At 46.1% G+C, this 18,176-nt stretch overlaps 1 protein-coding gene across 2 annotated transcripts in view; it reads right to left on the reverse strand.

Annotated features, from left to right (window-relative positions):
• LOC124048944 (pappalysin-1-like) overlaps positions 1-18,176 on the reverse strand; it is a 125,660-nt gene that overhangs the window by 81,321 nt on the left and 26,163 nt on the right. For both annotated transcript variants that reach the window (XM_046370133.1, XM_046370132.1), the window contains exon 8: positions 14,722-15,223. In XM_046370133.1, coding sequence (XP_046226089.1) covers positions 14,722-15,223 — 502 coding nt within the window. The remainder of the gene's footprint in view (positions 1-14,721; positions 15,224-18,176) is intronic.

Here is an 18,176-nt window from a genome sequence, read left to right on the forward strand (position 1 = left end):
CCAGTTAATAGAACCACATAGACCATCAAGTCCAATTCATTTCTGAATTTCTTTGGTATTACTCACACCTCTGAGCTCACACACACACACACACACACACACACACACACACACACACACACACACACACACACACACACACACACACACACACACACACACACACACACACACACACACACACACACACACACACACACACACACACACGCACACACACACATGCTCACACAAACACAAAAGCATACATACTCACAAAAACACACATGCATGCACACACGTGCTCTCGATCACTCACTAACAGAAAAACACAGTATTACAACCTACTCCATACCGTGCCAGATATTTAAAGAACACGCACATGGGCGCGTTTGCACACACACACACAGTTTGTATTGCTATCCTTGTGGGACCAAAGAATTGATTCCCATCCAAAATCCTAACCCTAAAATGAATGCTAACCTGAACCCTAAGCCTAACCTTAACCCCAAACCTAAAACTATACCTAACCCCTAAACCCTAATCCTAATTGTAACCCTAACCGCTAACCCTAAAATTATATTTTTCCTCATGTGGACCAAAAATGGTTCCTTGTTTTACTATCCTTGTGAGGACTTCTGGTATCCACAAGGATAGTTAAACAAAAACACACACAATTCCCTCATTATTAGCATTTACGTCTATCCCCCTCTGGGAAACATAAGCCCTTGCCTGTTGATTGCGGGCAACTCCCCGACAACAAAACAACACACACACACACACACACACACACACACACACACACACACACACACACACACACACACACACACACACACACACACACACACACACACACACACACACACACACACACACACACACACACACTGTAGCGGCCCTGTGTTCCAGAGCCGCTGCAGTGGCTGTGGCATCCATCACACTCGCAGATGGGTTCACACGAGGCCAGAGCCTTCCCCTTCCTCGCCCCTTCTCTTCCAGCCGCCATCGGCAGACTTAGGAGGTGTCGGCACTAACGGCCAGGGAAGCAGTCACGTTTATTAAGTGGCAAAACAAATCATTCAAATGAGCCCTGAACATGAATGGTCCGGGCTGCCTTTATATGCATGGATTTAGCTCTGTTCTGACCGGGACACTGCTGGGAATGGGGTTGCTCACATCCAATAAAACACACACTTGAAGGGAAGCAGACACATGCACACGGACACGCACACAGATGGAGGCTCATTGCAGGCACAGGCGCAGACAGACGCACACACAGTCACATAGACAGAGGCGCAATGCAGACAAAGATACACACTCAGACGCAGATATACACACATGCACTCTTGCACGCACATATGCACAGCACAGAGCACACCGACCGAACACACAGCCCGTGTCTTCGAAATGTGTCAAAAGATTTACTGCAGGAAAGCCTTTTTTACCGTGGTGGTTTTCAGTATGAAATGTGTTCCATGCCTTCTCTTCCCAAAGCCCCGGTCACTCTCCTACTCCCCCACAGCAGGAGAGAGAACATGGGGTTCCAATTGGCTTTCCTGCCCCAGATAGAATGGAAACACACCCACCCACTCACACACACACACACACACACACAAAGGCAGGTATGGCCTACAAATGTTCTTCGGTGCTGTGTAGGAGATTGAGGGTCTGGGTTTTGACTGGATTATTATCAACAATCAAAGGGGATGTTTGACCTGACCTACCGCTCTGTTTTACACAGTGTTCCGCAGCCTTGGCCCGCTTCGAGGCAACTCCGGGGTCATTCTCAAATATCCTTTAGTCTTAATTGAATTATTCAAGCCTCTGGAAAAGGAAAGCTGTGGGAGACATGAGCCTGGAGGACACATGAGCGAGCAGAGGGAGCGACAGAATGAGTGACGCCGCCAACAAGCACCATGGCCCTCTCTCTCCCCTTCCTCCAAATCTGTCACAAAAAGAACACCGGGGGTGATAGGCTAAGCCAGGCCCGGGACGGGACAAGGGCAAGAAACATACACACACTGTGATTCCTCGCTCGGGCCTGACGGATGTACGTGACCCCATGCGGGAGGAGGCAAGCGGCTGGAACGGCGGGAAGGTTGGCTGGGAAACAAAAGATGAGAACGACAGAGCAAAAGAGAGGGAGAGAGAGAGAATGACAGAGCGAGACAGAAAGGCAGACGGCTTATTCTCGATGCTCGGAGAGCCACGTCGCAGACCTCTGGTGATTTTTACTATGCGTCTCATATCAGAGCAACAGGTCACATCAGGCTTCCTTCATGTCCTCTGCCAAGATCAGCCACCACTCTCAGCCTCCCATCTCCAAATGCTCCTCAGTCTTGGAGGGAAAAGAAAGAGGAGGAGGAAGAGGAGGAAGAGGACGGAGAGAAAAAAAACTTTGGGATGCAGTAGATAATGGAAAAAAGGAGGTAAAGGGAAAATAAAACATACTTTTCAAATAGTGTCAAGAGAGGCTGAACAGACACTGGGGCCACCAGGGACCACCAGGGACAATAACTTGCATGTGAAATATACTCCGGGGGGACCTACATAAGAACAGCACCTTTGTCATGACACAGTGGGGAGAGAGGTTGAAAGGGGAAACTCTGACATCACTCAAGGCAATCTGGAGCACTGATATCTTGATGGGAAGTGGTTCAGGCATTTGTGTGTATGTGTATACACACATTCAGGTGATAGATATGTGGTTTATGGCCCTGGGAGCCCCTCTACTTTGGGCTGATACTCGGTCACACAGAGACTATTCTGGACCACGGATCCATCCAGACAGACCTGGGGCTTGAAAATAGCTTTTGTGAGCTCACTAAACCACCTTGCGGGACCAAGACTTCAACAGATTGGGGCCTTTATATTTTGTTTAGAGGTAATCAGAACAATGTATATCTTTGTTTCTAAAAAAGTATTGTGATTAATTATATACCATCGTTGCAAATAGAGATGAACACAAATGGTTGTTGTGACACAACACATCTGATTAATTTCAGCCTGTAGTCATCCACTGAGCTCCAGTGTTGGTAAACATTCGATGTGTATTCTTGGGACAATATAAGCCTAGTTCCTGTTCTCCATGCCACTATTCTCCATGCCACTATTCTCCATGTTACTATTCTCCATGCCACTATTCTCCATGCCACAATTCTCCATATTACTATTCTCCATGCCACTATTCTCCATGTTACTATTCTCCATGCCACTGTTCTCCATGCCACTGTTCTCCATGCCACTATTCTCCATGTTACTGTTCTCTTTGCCACTATTCTCCATGTTACTGTTCTCCATGCCACTATTCTCCATGCCACTATTCTCCATGTTACTATTCTCCATGTTACTATTCTCCATGTTACTGTTCTCCATGTTACTGTTCTCCATGCCACTATTCTCCATGCCACTATTCTCCATGCCACTATTCTCCATGTTACTGTTCTCCATGCCACTATTCTCCATGCCACTATTCTCCATGTTACTGTTCTCCATGCCACTATTCTCCATGCCACTATTCTCCATGCCACTATTCTCCATGTTACTATTCTCCATGCCACTATTCTCCATGTTACTGTTCTCCATGCCACTATTCTCCATGCCACTATTCTCCATGTTACTGTTTTCCATGTTACTGTTCTCCATGCCACTATTCTCCATGCCACTATTCTCCATGTTACTGTTCTCCATGCCACTATTCTCCATGTTACTATTCTCCATGCCACTATTCTGCATGCCACTATTCTCCATGCCACTATTCTCCATGTTACTGTTCTCCATGCCACTATTCTCCATGTTACTGTTCTCCATGCCACTATTCTCCATGCCACTATTCTCCATGTTACTATTCTCCATGTTACTATTCTCCATGCCACTATTCTCCATGTCACTATTCTCCATGTTACTATTCTCCATGCCACTATTCTCCATGTTACTATTCTCCATGCCACTATTCTCCATGCCACTATTCTCCATGCCACTGTTCTCCATGCCACTATTCTCCATGTTACTATTCTCCATGTTACTATTCTCCATGCCACTATTCTCCATGTTACTGTTCTCCATGCCACTATTCTCCATGTTACTGTTCTCCATGCCACTATTCTCCATGTTACTATTCTCCATGTTACTGTTCTCCATGCCACTATTCTCCATGCCACTATTCTCCATGTTACTATTCTCCATGCCACTATTCTCCATGTTACTATTCTCCATGTTTCTATTCTCCATGCCACTATTCTCCATGCCACTATTCTCCATGTTACTATGCTCCATGCCACTATTCTCCATGTTACTATTCTCCATGCCACTATTCTCCATGCCACTATTCTCCATGCCACTGTTCTCCATGCCACTATTCTCCATGTTACTATTCTCCATGCCACTATTCTCCATGTTACTATTCTCCATGCCACTATTCTCCATATTACTATTATCCATGCCACTATTCTCCATGTTACTATTCTCCATGCCACTATTCTCCATGTTACTATTCTCCATGCCACTATTCTCCATATTACTATTATCCATGCCACTATTCTCCATGTTACTATTGTCCATGCCACTATTCTCCATGCCACTATTCTCCATGTTACTGTTCTCCATGCCACTATTCTCCATGCCACTATTCTCCATGTTACTATTCTCCATGTTACTATTCTCCATGCCACTATTCTCCATGTTACTGTTCTCCATGTTACTGTTCTCCATGCCACTATTCTCCATGTTACTGTTCTCCATACCACTATTCTCATTTACATTACATTTACATTTAAGTCATTTAGCAGACGCTCTTATCCAAAGCGACTTACAAATTGGTGCATTCACCTTATGACATCCAGTGGAACAGCCACTTTACAATAGTGCATCTAAATATTTTAAGGGGGGGGGTGAGAAGGATTACTTTATCCAATCCTAAGTATTCCTTAAAGAGGTGGGGTTTCAGGTGTCTCTGGAAGGTGGTGATTGACTCCGCTGTCCTGGCGTCGTGAGGGAGTTTGTTCCACCATTGGGGAGCCAGAGCAGCGAACAGTTTTGACTGGGCTGAGCGGGAACTGTACTTCCTCAGTGGTAGGGAGGCGAGCAGGCCAGAGGTGGATGAACGCAGTGCCCTTATTTGGGTGTAGGGCCTGATCAGAGCCTGAAGGTACTGAGGTGCCGTTCCCCTCACAGCTCCGTAGGCAAGCACCATGGTCTTGTAGCGGATGCGAGCTTCAACTGGAAGCCAGTGGAGAGAGCGGAGGAGCGGGGTGACGTGAGAGAACTTGGGAAGGTTGAACACTAGACGGGCTGCGGCGTTCTGGATGAGTTGTAGGGGTTTAATGGCACAGGCAGGGAGCCCAGCCAACAGCGAGTTGCAATAATCCAGACGGGAGATGACAAGTGCCTGGATTATAATAATATAATATAATATATGCCATTTAGCAGACGCTTTTATCCAAAGCGACTTACAGTCATGTGTGCATACATTCTACGTATGGGTGGTCCTGGGGATCGAACCCACAACCCTGGCGTTACAAGCGCCATGCTCTACCAACTGAGCTACAGAAGGACCACATTAGGACCTGCGCCGCTTCCTGTGTGAGGCAGGGTCGTACTCTGCGGATGTTGTAGAGCATGAACCTACAGGAACGGGCCACCGCCTTGATGTTAGTTGAGAACGACAGGGTGTTGTCCAGGATCACGCCAAGGTTCTTAGCGCTCTGGGAGGAGGACACAATGGAGTTGTCAACCGTGATGGCGAGATCATGGAACGGGCAGTCCTTCCCCGGGAGGAAGAGCAGCTCCGTCTTGCCGAAGTTCAGCTTGAGGTGGTGATCCGTCATCCACACTGATATGTCTGCCAGACATGCAGAGATGCGATTCACCACCTGGTCATCAGAAGGGGGAAAGGAGAAGATTAATTGTGTGTCGTCTGCATAGCAATGATAGGAGAGACCATGTGAGGTTATGACAGAGCCAAGTGACTTGGTGTATAGCGAGAATAGGAGAGGGCCTAGAACAGAGCCCTGGGGGACACCAGTGGTGAGAGCGCGTGGTGAGGAGACAGATTCTCGCCACGCCACCTGGTAGGAGCGACCTGTCAGGTAGGACGCAATCCAAGCGTGGGCCGCGCCGGAGATGCCCAACTCAGAGAGGGTGGAGAGGAGGATCTGATGGTTCACAGTATCGAAGGCAGCCGATAGGTCTAGAAGGATGAGAGCAGAGGAGAGAGAGTTAGCTTTAGCGGTGCGGAGCGCCTCCGTGATACAGAGAAGAGCAGTCTCAGTTGAATGACTAGTCTTGAAACCTGACTGATTTGGATCAAGAAGGTCATTCTGGGAGAGATAGCGGGAGAGCTGACCAAGGACGGCACGTTCAAGAGTTTTGGAGAGAAAAGAAAGAAGGGATACTGGTCTGTAGTTGTTAACATCGGAGGGATCGAGTGTAGGTTTTTTCAGAAGGGGTGCAACTCTCGCTCTCTTGAAGACGGAAGGGACGTAGCCAGCGGTCAGGGATAAGTTGATGAGCGAGGTGAGGTAAGGGAGAAGGTCTCCGGAAATGGTCTGGAGAAGAGAGGAGGGGATAGGGTCGAGCGGGCAGGTTGTTGGGCGGCCGGCCGTCACAAGACGCAAGATTTCATCTGGAGAGAGAGGGGAGAAAGAGGTCAGAGCACAGGGTAGGGCAGTGTGAGCAGAACCAGCGGTGTCGTTTGACTTAGCAAACGAGGATCGGATGTCGTCGACCTTCTTTTCAAAATGGTTGACGAAGTCATCTGCAGAGAGGGAGGAGGGGGGGGGATTCAGGAGGGAGGAGAAGGTGGCAAAGAGCTTCCTAGGGTTAGAGGCAGATGCTTGGAATTTAGAGTGGTAGAAAGTGGCTTTAGCAGCAGAGACAGAGGAGGAAAATGTAGAGAGGAGGGAGTGAAAGGATGCCAGGTCCGCAGGGAGGCGAGTTTTCCTCCATTTCCGCTCGGCTGCCCGGAGCCCTGTTCTGTGAGCTCGCAATGAGTCGTCAAGCCACGGAGCGGGAGGGGAGGACCGAGCCGGCCTGGAAGATAGGGGACATAGAGAGTCAAAGGATGCAGAAAGGGAGGAGAGGAGGGTTGAGGAGGCAGAATCAGGAGATAGGTTGCAGATAGCAGTGTAGACTACGTTAGGACGACGAAATACGAAGTTGCAATAGAAGTGCTGACTGTTTCACTTTGTTGTCCTCTTTCTTTTCCTTTTTCTTCTGTCCTTCTTTTGTCCTTATTTTGTCTTCCTTTCTTCTGTTAACTAGATATTTTTTGTTGTTATTCTTTGTAAGCTAGCTAGCTTCTTCCAGGAGAGTCCCTAGCAACTGCTTAGCAACAAGTAAACAATTCTGCTAGCAATTCAGCTAGCTAAGATAACTGTACAATTTTATGAAAAATAGTAAATTTTTCAAAAGCCTGTCTTTTTTGGTTTGTTCCTTGTTTTGTCTTCTATTGATTCTCCATGTTATTGTTCCCCATGCCACTATTCTCCATGTTACTGTTCTCCATGCCACTATTCTCCATGCCACTATTCTCCATGTTACTGTTCTCCATGCCACTATTCTCCATGTTAATGTTCTCCATGCCACTATTCTCCATGCCACTATTCTCCATGTTACTGTTCTCCATGCCACTATTCTCCATGCCACTATTCTCCATGTTACTGTTCTCCATGCCACTATTCTCCATGCCACTATTCTCCATGTTACTATTCTCCATGTTACTGTTCTCCATGCCACTATTCTCCATGCCACTATTCTCCATGCCACTATTCTCCATGCAAGTCTTTAGCTCTACTGCCAACAAGTTGTCGCGTGATAAGATTTCGTCATGGCGGTTTCCATTGCAGTTCATCCAGACATTCTTCCCTAAGGCCCTTGTGAGAATAGAGACCTTATCTCACCACAGACTTAGAGTCTGGCACAATGCACAGTAATATGCCTTTCAAAGGTGTTTTGATATCACCACCTGATTGCATGCGGAAGTGTGTTTGTGTGTGTGTGTGCGTGTTTGTGCCATAAAGATACTAGATGAGAGGCCAGAAAAATCTAAGATTGTTGAAGAAATGCTTAGATTAAACCTTAATACAATAAATAAAGCAATATACCTTTTGTCATGGTAACAGCTGCCATACATGTGAGGTTTCCTGCCTATTAAGTCTTCAACAAATTCAAGTGCTACACAGTAAAACCTCTCAGACTTACATCATTATGCTGTTTTCTTTGGTACAACGAGCCTAACTCAATGTCCTGCAACTCTACAATGTCAAATGACAATGTTCATATTAGCACAGCCTCAGACAGAGTCACAAGGAGTTGGCGGCAGTGCCTCTTCTATCTATGCATGAATCACAAGATCCAATATATTTTCCCGCTATATTATAAGGAATAAGACATTACCTCAATACAGCACAATACCAAGCTACACGGTAGACACCCCCGTCAACCAACAGTTTGTCTCACATTGATGACACGTACGGGAAGTTCCATCACTCCTATGGTTCAGATGTTGACACGTCACTTAGCGAGGAACTCCACTGGAGTCTAGCCTAGCGTCAATGACTCACTGCTGAGTGGTGCACTCATTCTGCCAAATCAGACAGTGGAGAGTAAACCTAACATATGGACAGTGCCAAAGTAGGAATATTAGCAAAGACAGTATAAGTAATGATAGTAATAACAATGGAAACCATTGATGTCAAACAAAAAGTGCTAAGTAATTTTACCTTAAATCCCCTATAGATGTTCCTTAAAGTATTTGACATACGGTATATATTTGAGCCAAGTCTGAGGCTGCAGATACCTGTGGAGCTTCATTGTGGGAACCCTACAGGGAACCTCTTTATCATAACAACCATTCGAATCTTACCGGCATGGACCTTAAACTTCAATTTAGCACTTTACAGTAAAATGGGTTTGTCTGCTTCCCACAGAGAAACTTAACCCTTTCCCGAACATTCCACCTTAACTATCCCTCCAAATCCACTTTTTGGACCTGGCCCAATTTTATCCTTGGGAAGTCCGGTTGCAATTCTTTGAAAAATTGTTCTGTGGGGGGGACGTCCAGACATCCCGGGACCCACTGTTGCCTCCTCCACTTCCTCTGTCTGCCACTCACCATTATGGTTCATATTAGAGAGCTTATGCAAGGCTCAGTGCTAATGCTGCTCCTCATGGACAGAGAGCAGGCAGAGGATGGTGGAGGGAGCGCAGAGCACAGTGGGGCTTTGTGGGAGTGGAGGGGGCCATGGAGACAGAGAGAATGTGTTATGAGGAGAAGAGGAGGAAGAGAGGTGAAGAGGAGAGGGGGATACCAAGTCAGTTGTACAACTGAATGCCTTCAACTGAAATCTGTCTTCCGCATTTAACCCAACCCCTATGAATCAGAGAGGTGCAGGGGGGGGGGGCATAATCGACATCCACGTCTCCCAGGGTACAATGGTTTAACTGCCTTGCTCAGGGGCAGATCGACAGATTTTACATTTTTACCTTGTCAGCTCAGGGATTCGATCGAGCAACCTTTCGGTTACTGGCCCAATGTTCAACCACTAGGTGGAGGGGGGAGGTGTGGAATGTTTTATTTTCAGTAGACAAAGTCTTTAAAACCATACCCAGTATTATACTCTTGACAAAATGGGCTTAGACCACGGAGGGAAAAAGTCTGTAATGTTTGCACGCATATGTGACAAACAAAACCAAAAACCTCCCCAAAAATAATCCGCACATGGAGGCGATCTAAAACAATTACCGTTGGAGCACACAGCCATTTCTCACAAATACCTAGGAAGTGTATTCTACATCCCCAATCTCGTATTGCTGGCGAAAAGAAAACAGAAAACCTACAAGTCAAGCAGTCAGAGCTGAGAAAACAACAGAGTTCTCTGAGTAGAGGTGAAGAGGTTGTCTTCTCAGGGCTAGAGCAACAGTGGACTTGACAGGAGAGGAGCAGGGCCATGGGGCCACAGGGGTAAGAGCATAGGAGAACATAGGGGATAAAAGTGTGAAGGAGAAGGCCAGAACGGGGGGAAGGGGTCCCAGTGAAAAAGGTAGCATAGAGGGCAGCTGCCCTCTCCCTCCCGGGCTGGGGGGTCCCGTCACGTCAGAGCTGAATAGGTTTTGAGACCCTGACAGGCCAGAGGACCCAGAGGACCCAGAGGACCCAGGTCAGGGAGAGGATTAGCCTATGGGCCAGGGGGTCTCAGAAGGCTAGGGTCCCCCCATCACACCCACTAACCCTCCTCTCAGCCCACCCCTAACCACTCCATGGTTTACCCCCAACCAGTCCAACATTCCAGCTCTCTCCCTCTCATCTCCATCCCACCCCCTGCTCACCCCTTCATAACTCACCCCCACTAGCATGACCTCCCACCCCTCACCCTCTCATACATCCAACCTTGAATAGGGAGCCAGGGAGGCCTCTACTCCCCCTTCCGTGCCCCATTTCAGGGGAAGGGCAGTGGGCTGAGTGTGGGAGGTCAGCCCTCTGTCTATGGAAACAGGCCTTGGGAGCCAGTGAACCATGACGATCCAGCAAACTAACCATGGGTCAATCAAAACACTCCAGCAGAAAAACCATGGGTCAACCACAACACTTCCGCCGACTTCAAAACATGTCAAAAGATCTGGGTGACCCCCAAACTGTTCTCCAACCACCCCTATCTAATCTCTGTGTGTGTGTGTGTGTGTGTGTGCGTGTGCGTGTGCGTGTGTGCGTGTGTGCGTGTGTGTGTGTGTGTGTGTGTGTGTGTGTGTGTGTGTGTGTGTGTGTGTGTGTGTGTGTGTGTGTGTGTGTGTGCGTGTGTGCATGCATGCATGTTTGTTAGATTGACTCCTATGATGAGGAATCCTTTGCTGTGGGTTGACCTGGACCTTTCTCTCTGGGAATGACGTCACACTCCTCTTACACAACAAAAGCGTAAGCCAACACTGACCATCACCATGATGATCCACCCAAGGCCATTGAAATCCACCAAAACCATTGAAATGCACCAAGACCATAGACCAAAATGCACCACCAATAGACACTCACAACTGACATTCTACCAGCTTCAGAGCTCCAAGAGCAATTGCTTTGGCCAGAATACCACTAAGTTCCCCCAGTGCATGCGGAAAAACATTCCAATAACATCTTGTCATGAAGCATTTATAACGGATTAGTAAATTGTTTATTCATAATGTATTAATCATTACTCCCTCATTTGTAAATGTTAATAAGCTAGTTATTCACACTTGACACATATCACACTGATAAGATGTTTAATATAGGTCCTTATAAACCATTTACTAATCATTAGTAAAGTATTTTTGTGGGGTCTAATCTAAAGCGAGGGCCATTTATACTTTCTTTTGAATGGCCAGTGTTATTTCTCACAAAATATCGATAGACATTCCAGCAGTACCTGACGCTCCTTAATCGATGTCCGCGTTAATCGATGTCCGACATCTAATTAACATAATAAAATCTGTCTGTTCAAGTTAGAAATGTCTGTTTTTTGCATGGGCTGCGTCTCATACCACCGCATACGCCAATGTTGGCCTTTTGCATCCGCGGTGGAAGGTGGCAGAGCCACAGCGCTGTTTGTCAGACCAGGTCTTTTCACGAAAACGTAGCGTCCGAATGGTTCTGGTTACAAACTAATATGTGCACTCTATGGAAAGATGAGTGTTCTCTGTTTTGCTCTCCGTTTTGCTTTTCTTGACGTTTTGCTTTACGACCCCCACAAGTGTCACAGGACTCATCTGAAGGAAATCTGGTACCGGGATGAAAAATGAATGGAAGGGAATGGGTCATTTACACGGAAGGGAATGGGTCATTTACACGGAAGGGAATGGGGCATTTACACGGAAGGGAATGGGGCATTTACACGGAAGGGAATGGGGCATTTACACGGAAGGGAATGGGGCATTTACACGGAAGGGAATGGGGCATTTACACGGAAGGAAATGGGGCATTTACACGGAAGGGAATGGGGCATTTACACGGAAGGGAATGGGGCATTTACACGGAAGGGAATGGGGCATTTACACGGAAGGGAATGGGGCATTTACACGGAAGGGAATGGGTCATTTACACAGCAGGGAATGGGGCATTTACACGGAAGGGAATGGGGCATTTACACGGAAGGGAATGGGGCATTTACACAGAAGGGAATGGGGCATTTACACGTCAACGGTATACAGATAATTCCACATTATTTTTTTTCTGACCTTTCTTACATCTCTCAGGTAAAGGACAGACACTTCTCAACATTCTCATTTTGATTTCTTGTTCCATGTATGAATCTGTTATTCAATGTGTTTCTAGGGGCTAATAGCACTAAGGCCAAATTCAATGTTTCATTAGTTTAATATTTTTTTGATACCTACAGGGGTCCTAAAATTTCAAAAATCAAATATCTAAATGGTCCTTGGTATGACCATCTTAAAACAATTCCATATGTTAGCTTAGTAGAAAGCCATCCCGCACCCTTAGACCATAAGGGGATTTATTAAGGTTTCAAAATAGCCTGGAGCATATCAATGGTAAAAGAATAAGCACACAGTACAGGATGTTTAAGGAAACATGTTTTCACAAAAACTGTTGTGAAACAACTGTTGCAAGGACGTGAGGAAGAGTTGTAAATGCCAATTTTGCCAATTTTGTCAACCTCGCAAACAGCTGGCAGGACCAGACAGTTTTTCTCAAATGGATGTTTATCTTAATTACTACTGATATGTGATTGACATTTAGAGGTATTTGCAGATAGAAATGTTATATGTATTTAAATGCTTCCAGTGCTTCAGTATTTTAACCACATACAATTTTTTGGGGCTGCACTTTTACTGGTCTTTTAATGGGAGTAACTCTTTAAATGTAATTAGGATAGTTCAGCTAAATCAGGTATTCAGATATTTGTTTTCTTACTTCATGAGCAGTCTATGAACTGCTCGAAGGAGTGACTGCAATCCACACTTTGGTTTTGGTAGAAAAGTTCAACAGCAATAAACAGTAATGTAAGCATTTTCGGAAAGAAAAACATTACTTTGCTCAGCATAGAGTGTGTATGAAGTTACACACCACACTACTACAACAGTGTGACTGTTTCGGAATGAAATGTTGAATATATTTTCTTAAACATCCTCTGTATTGTGGGCTTGTTGTTTAACCATTGATGTTCCAGGGGCCATTTTGAGACCTAGGATGAGCAGGACATGATGATGGAGCAGGACATGATGATGGAGCAGGACATGATGATGGAGCAGGACATGATGATGGAGCAGGACATGATGATGGAGCAGGACATGATGATGGAGCATCAGGTACTGCTGGAATGTCTACCAATGACATGTCCATATTTCCGTGAGAAATGACACTGGGCATTCAAAACATTCATAAAAGTATTTATAAAGTATAAATAGCCCTCACTTTAGATACTGGGAAAAATACTTTACTAATGATTAGTAAAGGGTTTATAAGGATCTATATTCAACATCTTATGAACGATCTTATGAAACATAATGACATACTTGAAAATGTGTTAATGAATGTGGGAATAACTAGCTTACTAATATTTACAAATGAGGGAGTAATGATTAAAACATGAATAAATTATTTACTAATCCATTATAAATGCTTCATTACCAGGTGTTATTCTGATGTGCTACGCGCAGGCATACCCTCTCTATCTTGCATAACAGGCATACTCACCCTATCGTGTCTTATCATCCACTTTCCTTCTTATGTGAACTATGCTGACAGCATGATAGTGAAATTGCACAACACATGGCAACGCCGTGGAGAGTGCTACCTTTATCTAGTCAGCACATTCCATGAAAGTAAAGCACAAAACTCTGCCACCGTGCACAGATAATGCCATCAACAAGACATTTGTTTTCCCCAGCAGGTCCCCCCAAAAATGTGGCTCGCAATGAATGACCTTTGATTCGAGAAGTGGGTGTTGGCCAGTGGATTTGAAACCATCAAACTGGTGGTGGCCCACCGAACACGCCTGAGGATGTTTGAAAATAACACATTGAGACATCATGACATTTATCTTTATAGAAAACATTTTCACAGAGGTTTCTAATTTGAGATTTTAAAAGATTTCTTCAGACCCCAAAATACATAATATTTAACTGCGAAACATTTCTGAGATCGTCAAAATAGTCAAAAACACTTAATTCTACCGGTGCAAGTATCACTCCGCCCAGGACTGGACTGGCCAGAGAGCCAGAGAGAGGGGAGGTAGGCTGAGGCCCATCCCAGAGGGGAGATATACGGAGCCCACAGCCCAGATCTCTGGTGCCTGGCTGGGGTAGACAGAGTATGGGCCAAGAAGACCACACCAGCTGCTCCTCTGGACACAGGCAGGCAGGCAGGCAGGCAGGCAGGCAGGCAGGCAGGCAGGCAGGCAGGCAGGCAGGCAGGCAGGCAGGCAGGGCCCAGCCTGCAGCTGCAGCGCTTGCCTCAGCATATTAACTTTGGCTCTGCTTCACCCCCTGACCAATAACAACTTGGTGCAAAAATATGATTTTTTTTCCCCGACCCAGGGTCAGTGAGGAGATTGGGCTCAAGATCAGATTAATTTGCAGTGTGAAGAGATAATGCGTACTCTGCAATTTCTCACCCATTAAGCAGAGAACGCAGCAATCCTGGTGTATCATTAAGCTACGTTAGGCCAATACTGTACAACCCACACAGTCAAGACATTCAAAGCTGCATGTAACTGACAGTAAACCGCTAACTACCCCAGTCTGGTCCCTCACCTGTCAGTGTATCGCCTGGTAGGTTCGTTCAACACCACACCGTGGGGGGCATGCGAGAATGGTGGCTGGCGCAGCAGTCGGTGGCGGAGCGGCTTGCAGTGGCGGCACAGCAGGCAGTTGGGCTTAGACGCCAGCAGGGTAGCATCAATCTCCAGGTGCTGCTCCATGGTGAAGAACTGCACACCGTACACCTCCTCCTCCACGTCCAGCTTCAGCGTCAGTGGCGTATCACAGAACACGTTACTAGGGCCCAACGAAAGGTTGTTTCCACTCACGGTCAGGAGCAGGATGTTGTGGATGGCGGGAAAGGCCGTCTCCTCTGGGCTGAAGAAGGTGACCCATACAGTGAGGGAGTCGGGCACCAGTGGGTGGGGGAATTCTAGCTGGAGCATGCAGCCCTGCAGTGGGCACTCAGACAGTCCCACGGCTCCCTGCTCGATGCCGGCGTTGGGGCTCCAGGTGCGCACGCTGGGCTCACACGCCTGCTCCACGTCTGGAGGTCCTGGGGGTCAAAAGGACAGAGGTACAGCAGATCAGACATAACATATAAACAACTATAAAGTAAATACACACTCAGACACAACCAACACAGAGAAAATGAAATACAATAGAAAACAAAGGTTTGGTTATTGCATTTGCAAACATGACCACGTGTGGTTGTTTGAATTCGTTTGTATGCAGGGAAGAGCTGCAGGTGCATGTCGAAAAAATAAATATATAATGTGTATATAGAACAGTGGTCTGACTGACTACAAATGGCTGTTGCAGGTGAAGTATCAGGGCTGAATGAGCTGTTGTTGGCTTTTCTCAGCAATTGACTACATGCGACAGACACGGGACTGAGTTCATTGTCAGTAAAGCAGGGGAGCTGCCTGTGTTCCTCTTGAGAGAGGCCCTGCACAAGGTTCTCACTTCAGTGGCAGTCATTACAACACCAAACAGCACTCCTCCAGCCATATTTGGAGTCCACAGCTACCTCGTATTATCCAGAGTGACGTATACCAACATTCATCAAGCGCTTTGAAAGGCCAGCGTTATGGAAGACACTGTGTTCTCCCTGTTTTCCTTTTGTGCACTTCCAAACTGGCAACCGACAAACCCATTTGCTAACCTCAATTCTGGGCACCGCACAAAATTCCAGTGTTTAATCAAGTGAGCACTGAATTCGGTTTCCAGGCCACATTATCTCAACACATTTATTATTGTAAGTGTGTGTGTGGCCAGAGTAGAGGTAACTTTGAAAAAAAGGACAGAAAAGAAACTGAGGAACTGAGATACTCAGAGTTTTGCACCCAGCCTCTCTCTCTCTCTCTCATAATGTGCCCCTCACATTCTGTGTTTAGTTTTTCATTGACTTTTTGAGGAAAGGAGTTTTAGCCACTGAAAATATTTTGTAATGTCAGCTGTTATGATGGGCTGTCCTCCTGCTCTAGAACTCCTACTGCGGATACCAGAGGTTCCAGATTTACCATGAGACAGGATGGGGATGTCATCCATCATAAGATCATCTATAGAGTAAGTTAAAAAAAAAATGCATAAAGATTTTATGCAACCTTGGCAAGACCCATGTCTGTTTTTAAACACTGTAGAATTACCAATACAGTAATTTTGAGTATTACAGATTTTATCCTTAAAATCCAACCAAGACAGCACCTTTTCATTAGGGTTAAATCTACTCTCTGTTATAAAAACAGCTCTGAAGCATTTGACCTAGCCTTGCCTCCCAGGTTGTTTAAAGGCCCTCAAGGTGTTCAGACAATCCAAACCTGGCCTTTGAATAGGAGGCCTTGCTTTCTCACTTGATTTGCTAATCCCATGGGGGTATTAACCTGTCTAGGAGATCGCTTGTTCTAGGAAAGGAGGAAAGAGACATTTGGAGGAATTCCAGCTTAATTGCAGTAGGGTTGAATGTGTAGTGTTTCGCCCTCCGGCATCATGTGGGAATCAGTCGGTGTGGAATTGTGGAGCGCTGGAAACAGGGGACTGGAATGAACTGGGATACGGATAGATAAACATAGAGGGATATGTCCGGGCATGCACTCTGCTTTCTAAGAATGGGGCCTACCTCTCCATCATACGTCACACTCTCTATAACACACACAACAGACTGACTGACTTGCACTGAAGTAACCATTGTCCTCAGAGGAGGCTGGCGGGAGGAGCAATAGGAGGACAGACTCATTGTAATGGCTGGAATAGAATTAATGGAATGGAGTCAAACACACAACAGAATGACTGACTTGCACGGAAGTAACTTTCACTACTTGAATTCATGCCATGACCTCTAACTAGAGGGCATGAGAGGAACTACAATGGAAATATGTCTTGCTCACTTGTGTTTTGTCCCTTGAGAGCCTTACTGTGTCATCTGTGTGAACACATTCATAGCTGTATGACAGCATATATTTTCCAATTGTTACATTAAACCAATCAAGCGATTCCTCATAGTCTAGAAGGTCAATAAACATCAGTCAGTCATTCATTCCATCTCTCTGCATATGATATCTGCAGTCTAAACGGTTGGCGTGGGTGACAGGGGTGAGGGATGGAGAACGTGGTGGGAAGGGTGAGTGATGGGGAAAGCAGAGGGCCTGAAGGAAGAGTGGTGACTGACAGTCCGGCTCCTCTCCTCTCCTCTCCCTCGCCTGGGGAGTTTGCAGATATTTTCTTCAGCACACATCCACCACACCTCTCCTTCTTTTCCAGATCAACCTCGCTGGCCACCACTCAACATCCCAATGTTGAAAAAGAAAACACAACCTTCTCCTGGCGCGCAGATGCTTTTATATAGTGCAACTCTTTTATAGGATATCGGAGGGAATTCCTGTGACATTATACAATGAAATGAACCGGAACGCTGAATTGGAACGTTCTGGGTTCAAGGTTACACTGTGATTCATTATTGCTAAGAGTTTTGCCAAGAAGCCAAACAAGAGAAACAAGCAATGTCATTAAGACATTCTGAAATAGTGAGTAGCTTTTGGAACATTTGGAGCATTGCAGCAGTAAAACCATTGTTGGATTTGAAAAGATACTACTGAGGGATTGGACCGTTTTGGAGATGGAACAGGGCATCCGTCAATGCAAAGGGGCATGCGGCAGGGGAGTCTTTTCCAATATTTTGTATTTCCTTAAGGGAGCATCCCTTATGCTGAGGTAGGGCACGTCAGGATTGTTATTCTCCAGAATAAGTGTGTTTGTGAGTATGTGAGCGTACAGTACATGCATGACTGTGGATGTCTCTGTAAGTCTCTGCGTGCATCCATGTCTCTATCCAATCCTTCTCCATCACCAAATCATTATCTCATGACTATCATTGAAGTGCTAGTGGAGATAAAGCAGGGGAAGCTGTTCTTTCTCTTCAGGTACTTTGTGTCTGAACCCTGTCGCCCTGAGTCCCTGCAGTGTGCAGCCCTGACAGCAATGGAGTAGAGCCCAGTGAGTGTTGTTCTCCC

This window comes from Oncorhynchus gorbuscha, linkage group LG11 (assembly GCF_021184085.1).
Source record: "Oncorhynchus gorbuscha isolate QuinsamMale2020 ecotype Even-year linkage group LG11, OgorEven_v1.0, whole genome shotgun sequence".
NCBI classification, from domain to species: domain Eukaryota; kingdom Metazoa; phylum Chordata; class Actinopteri; order Salmoniformes; family Salmonidae; genus Oncorhynchus; species Oncorhynchus gorbuscha.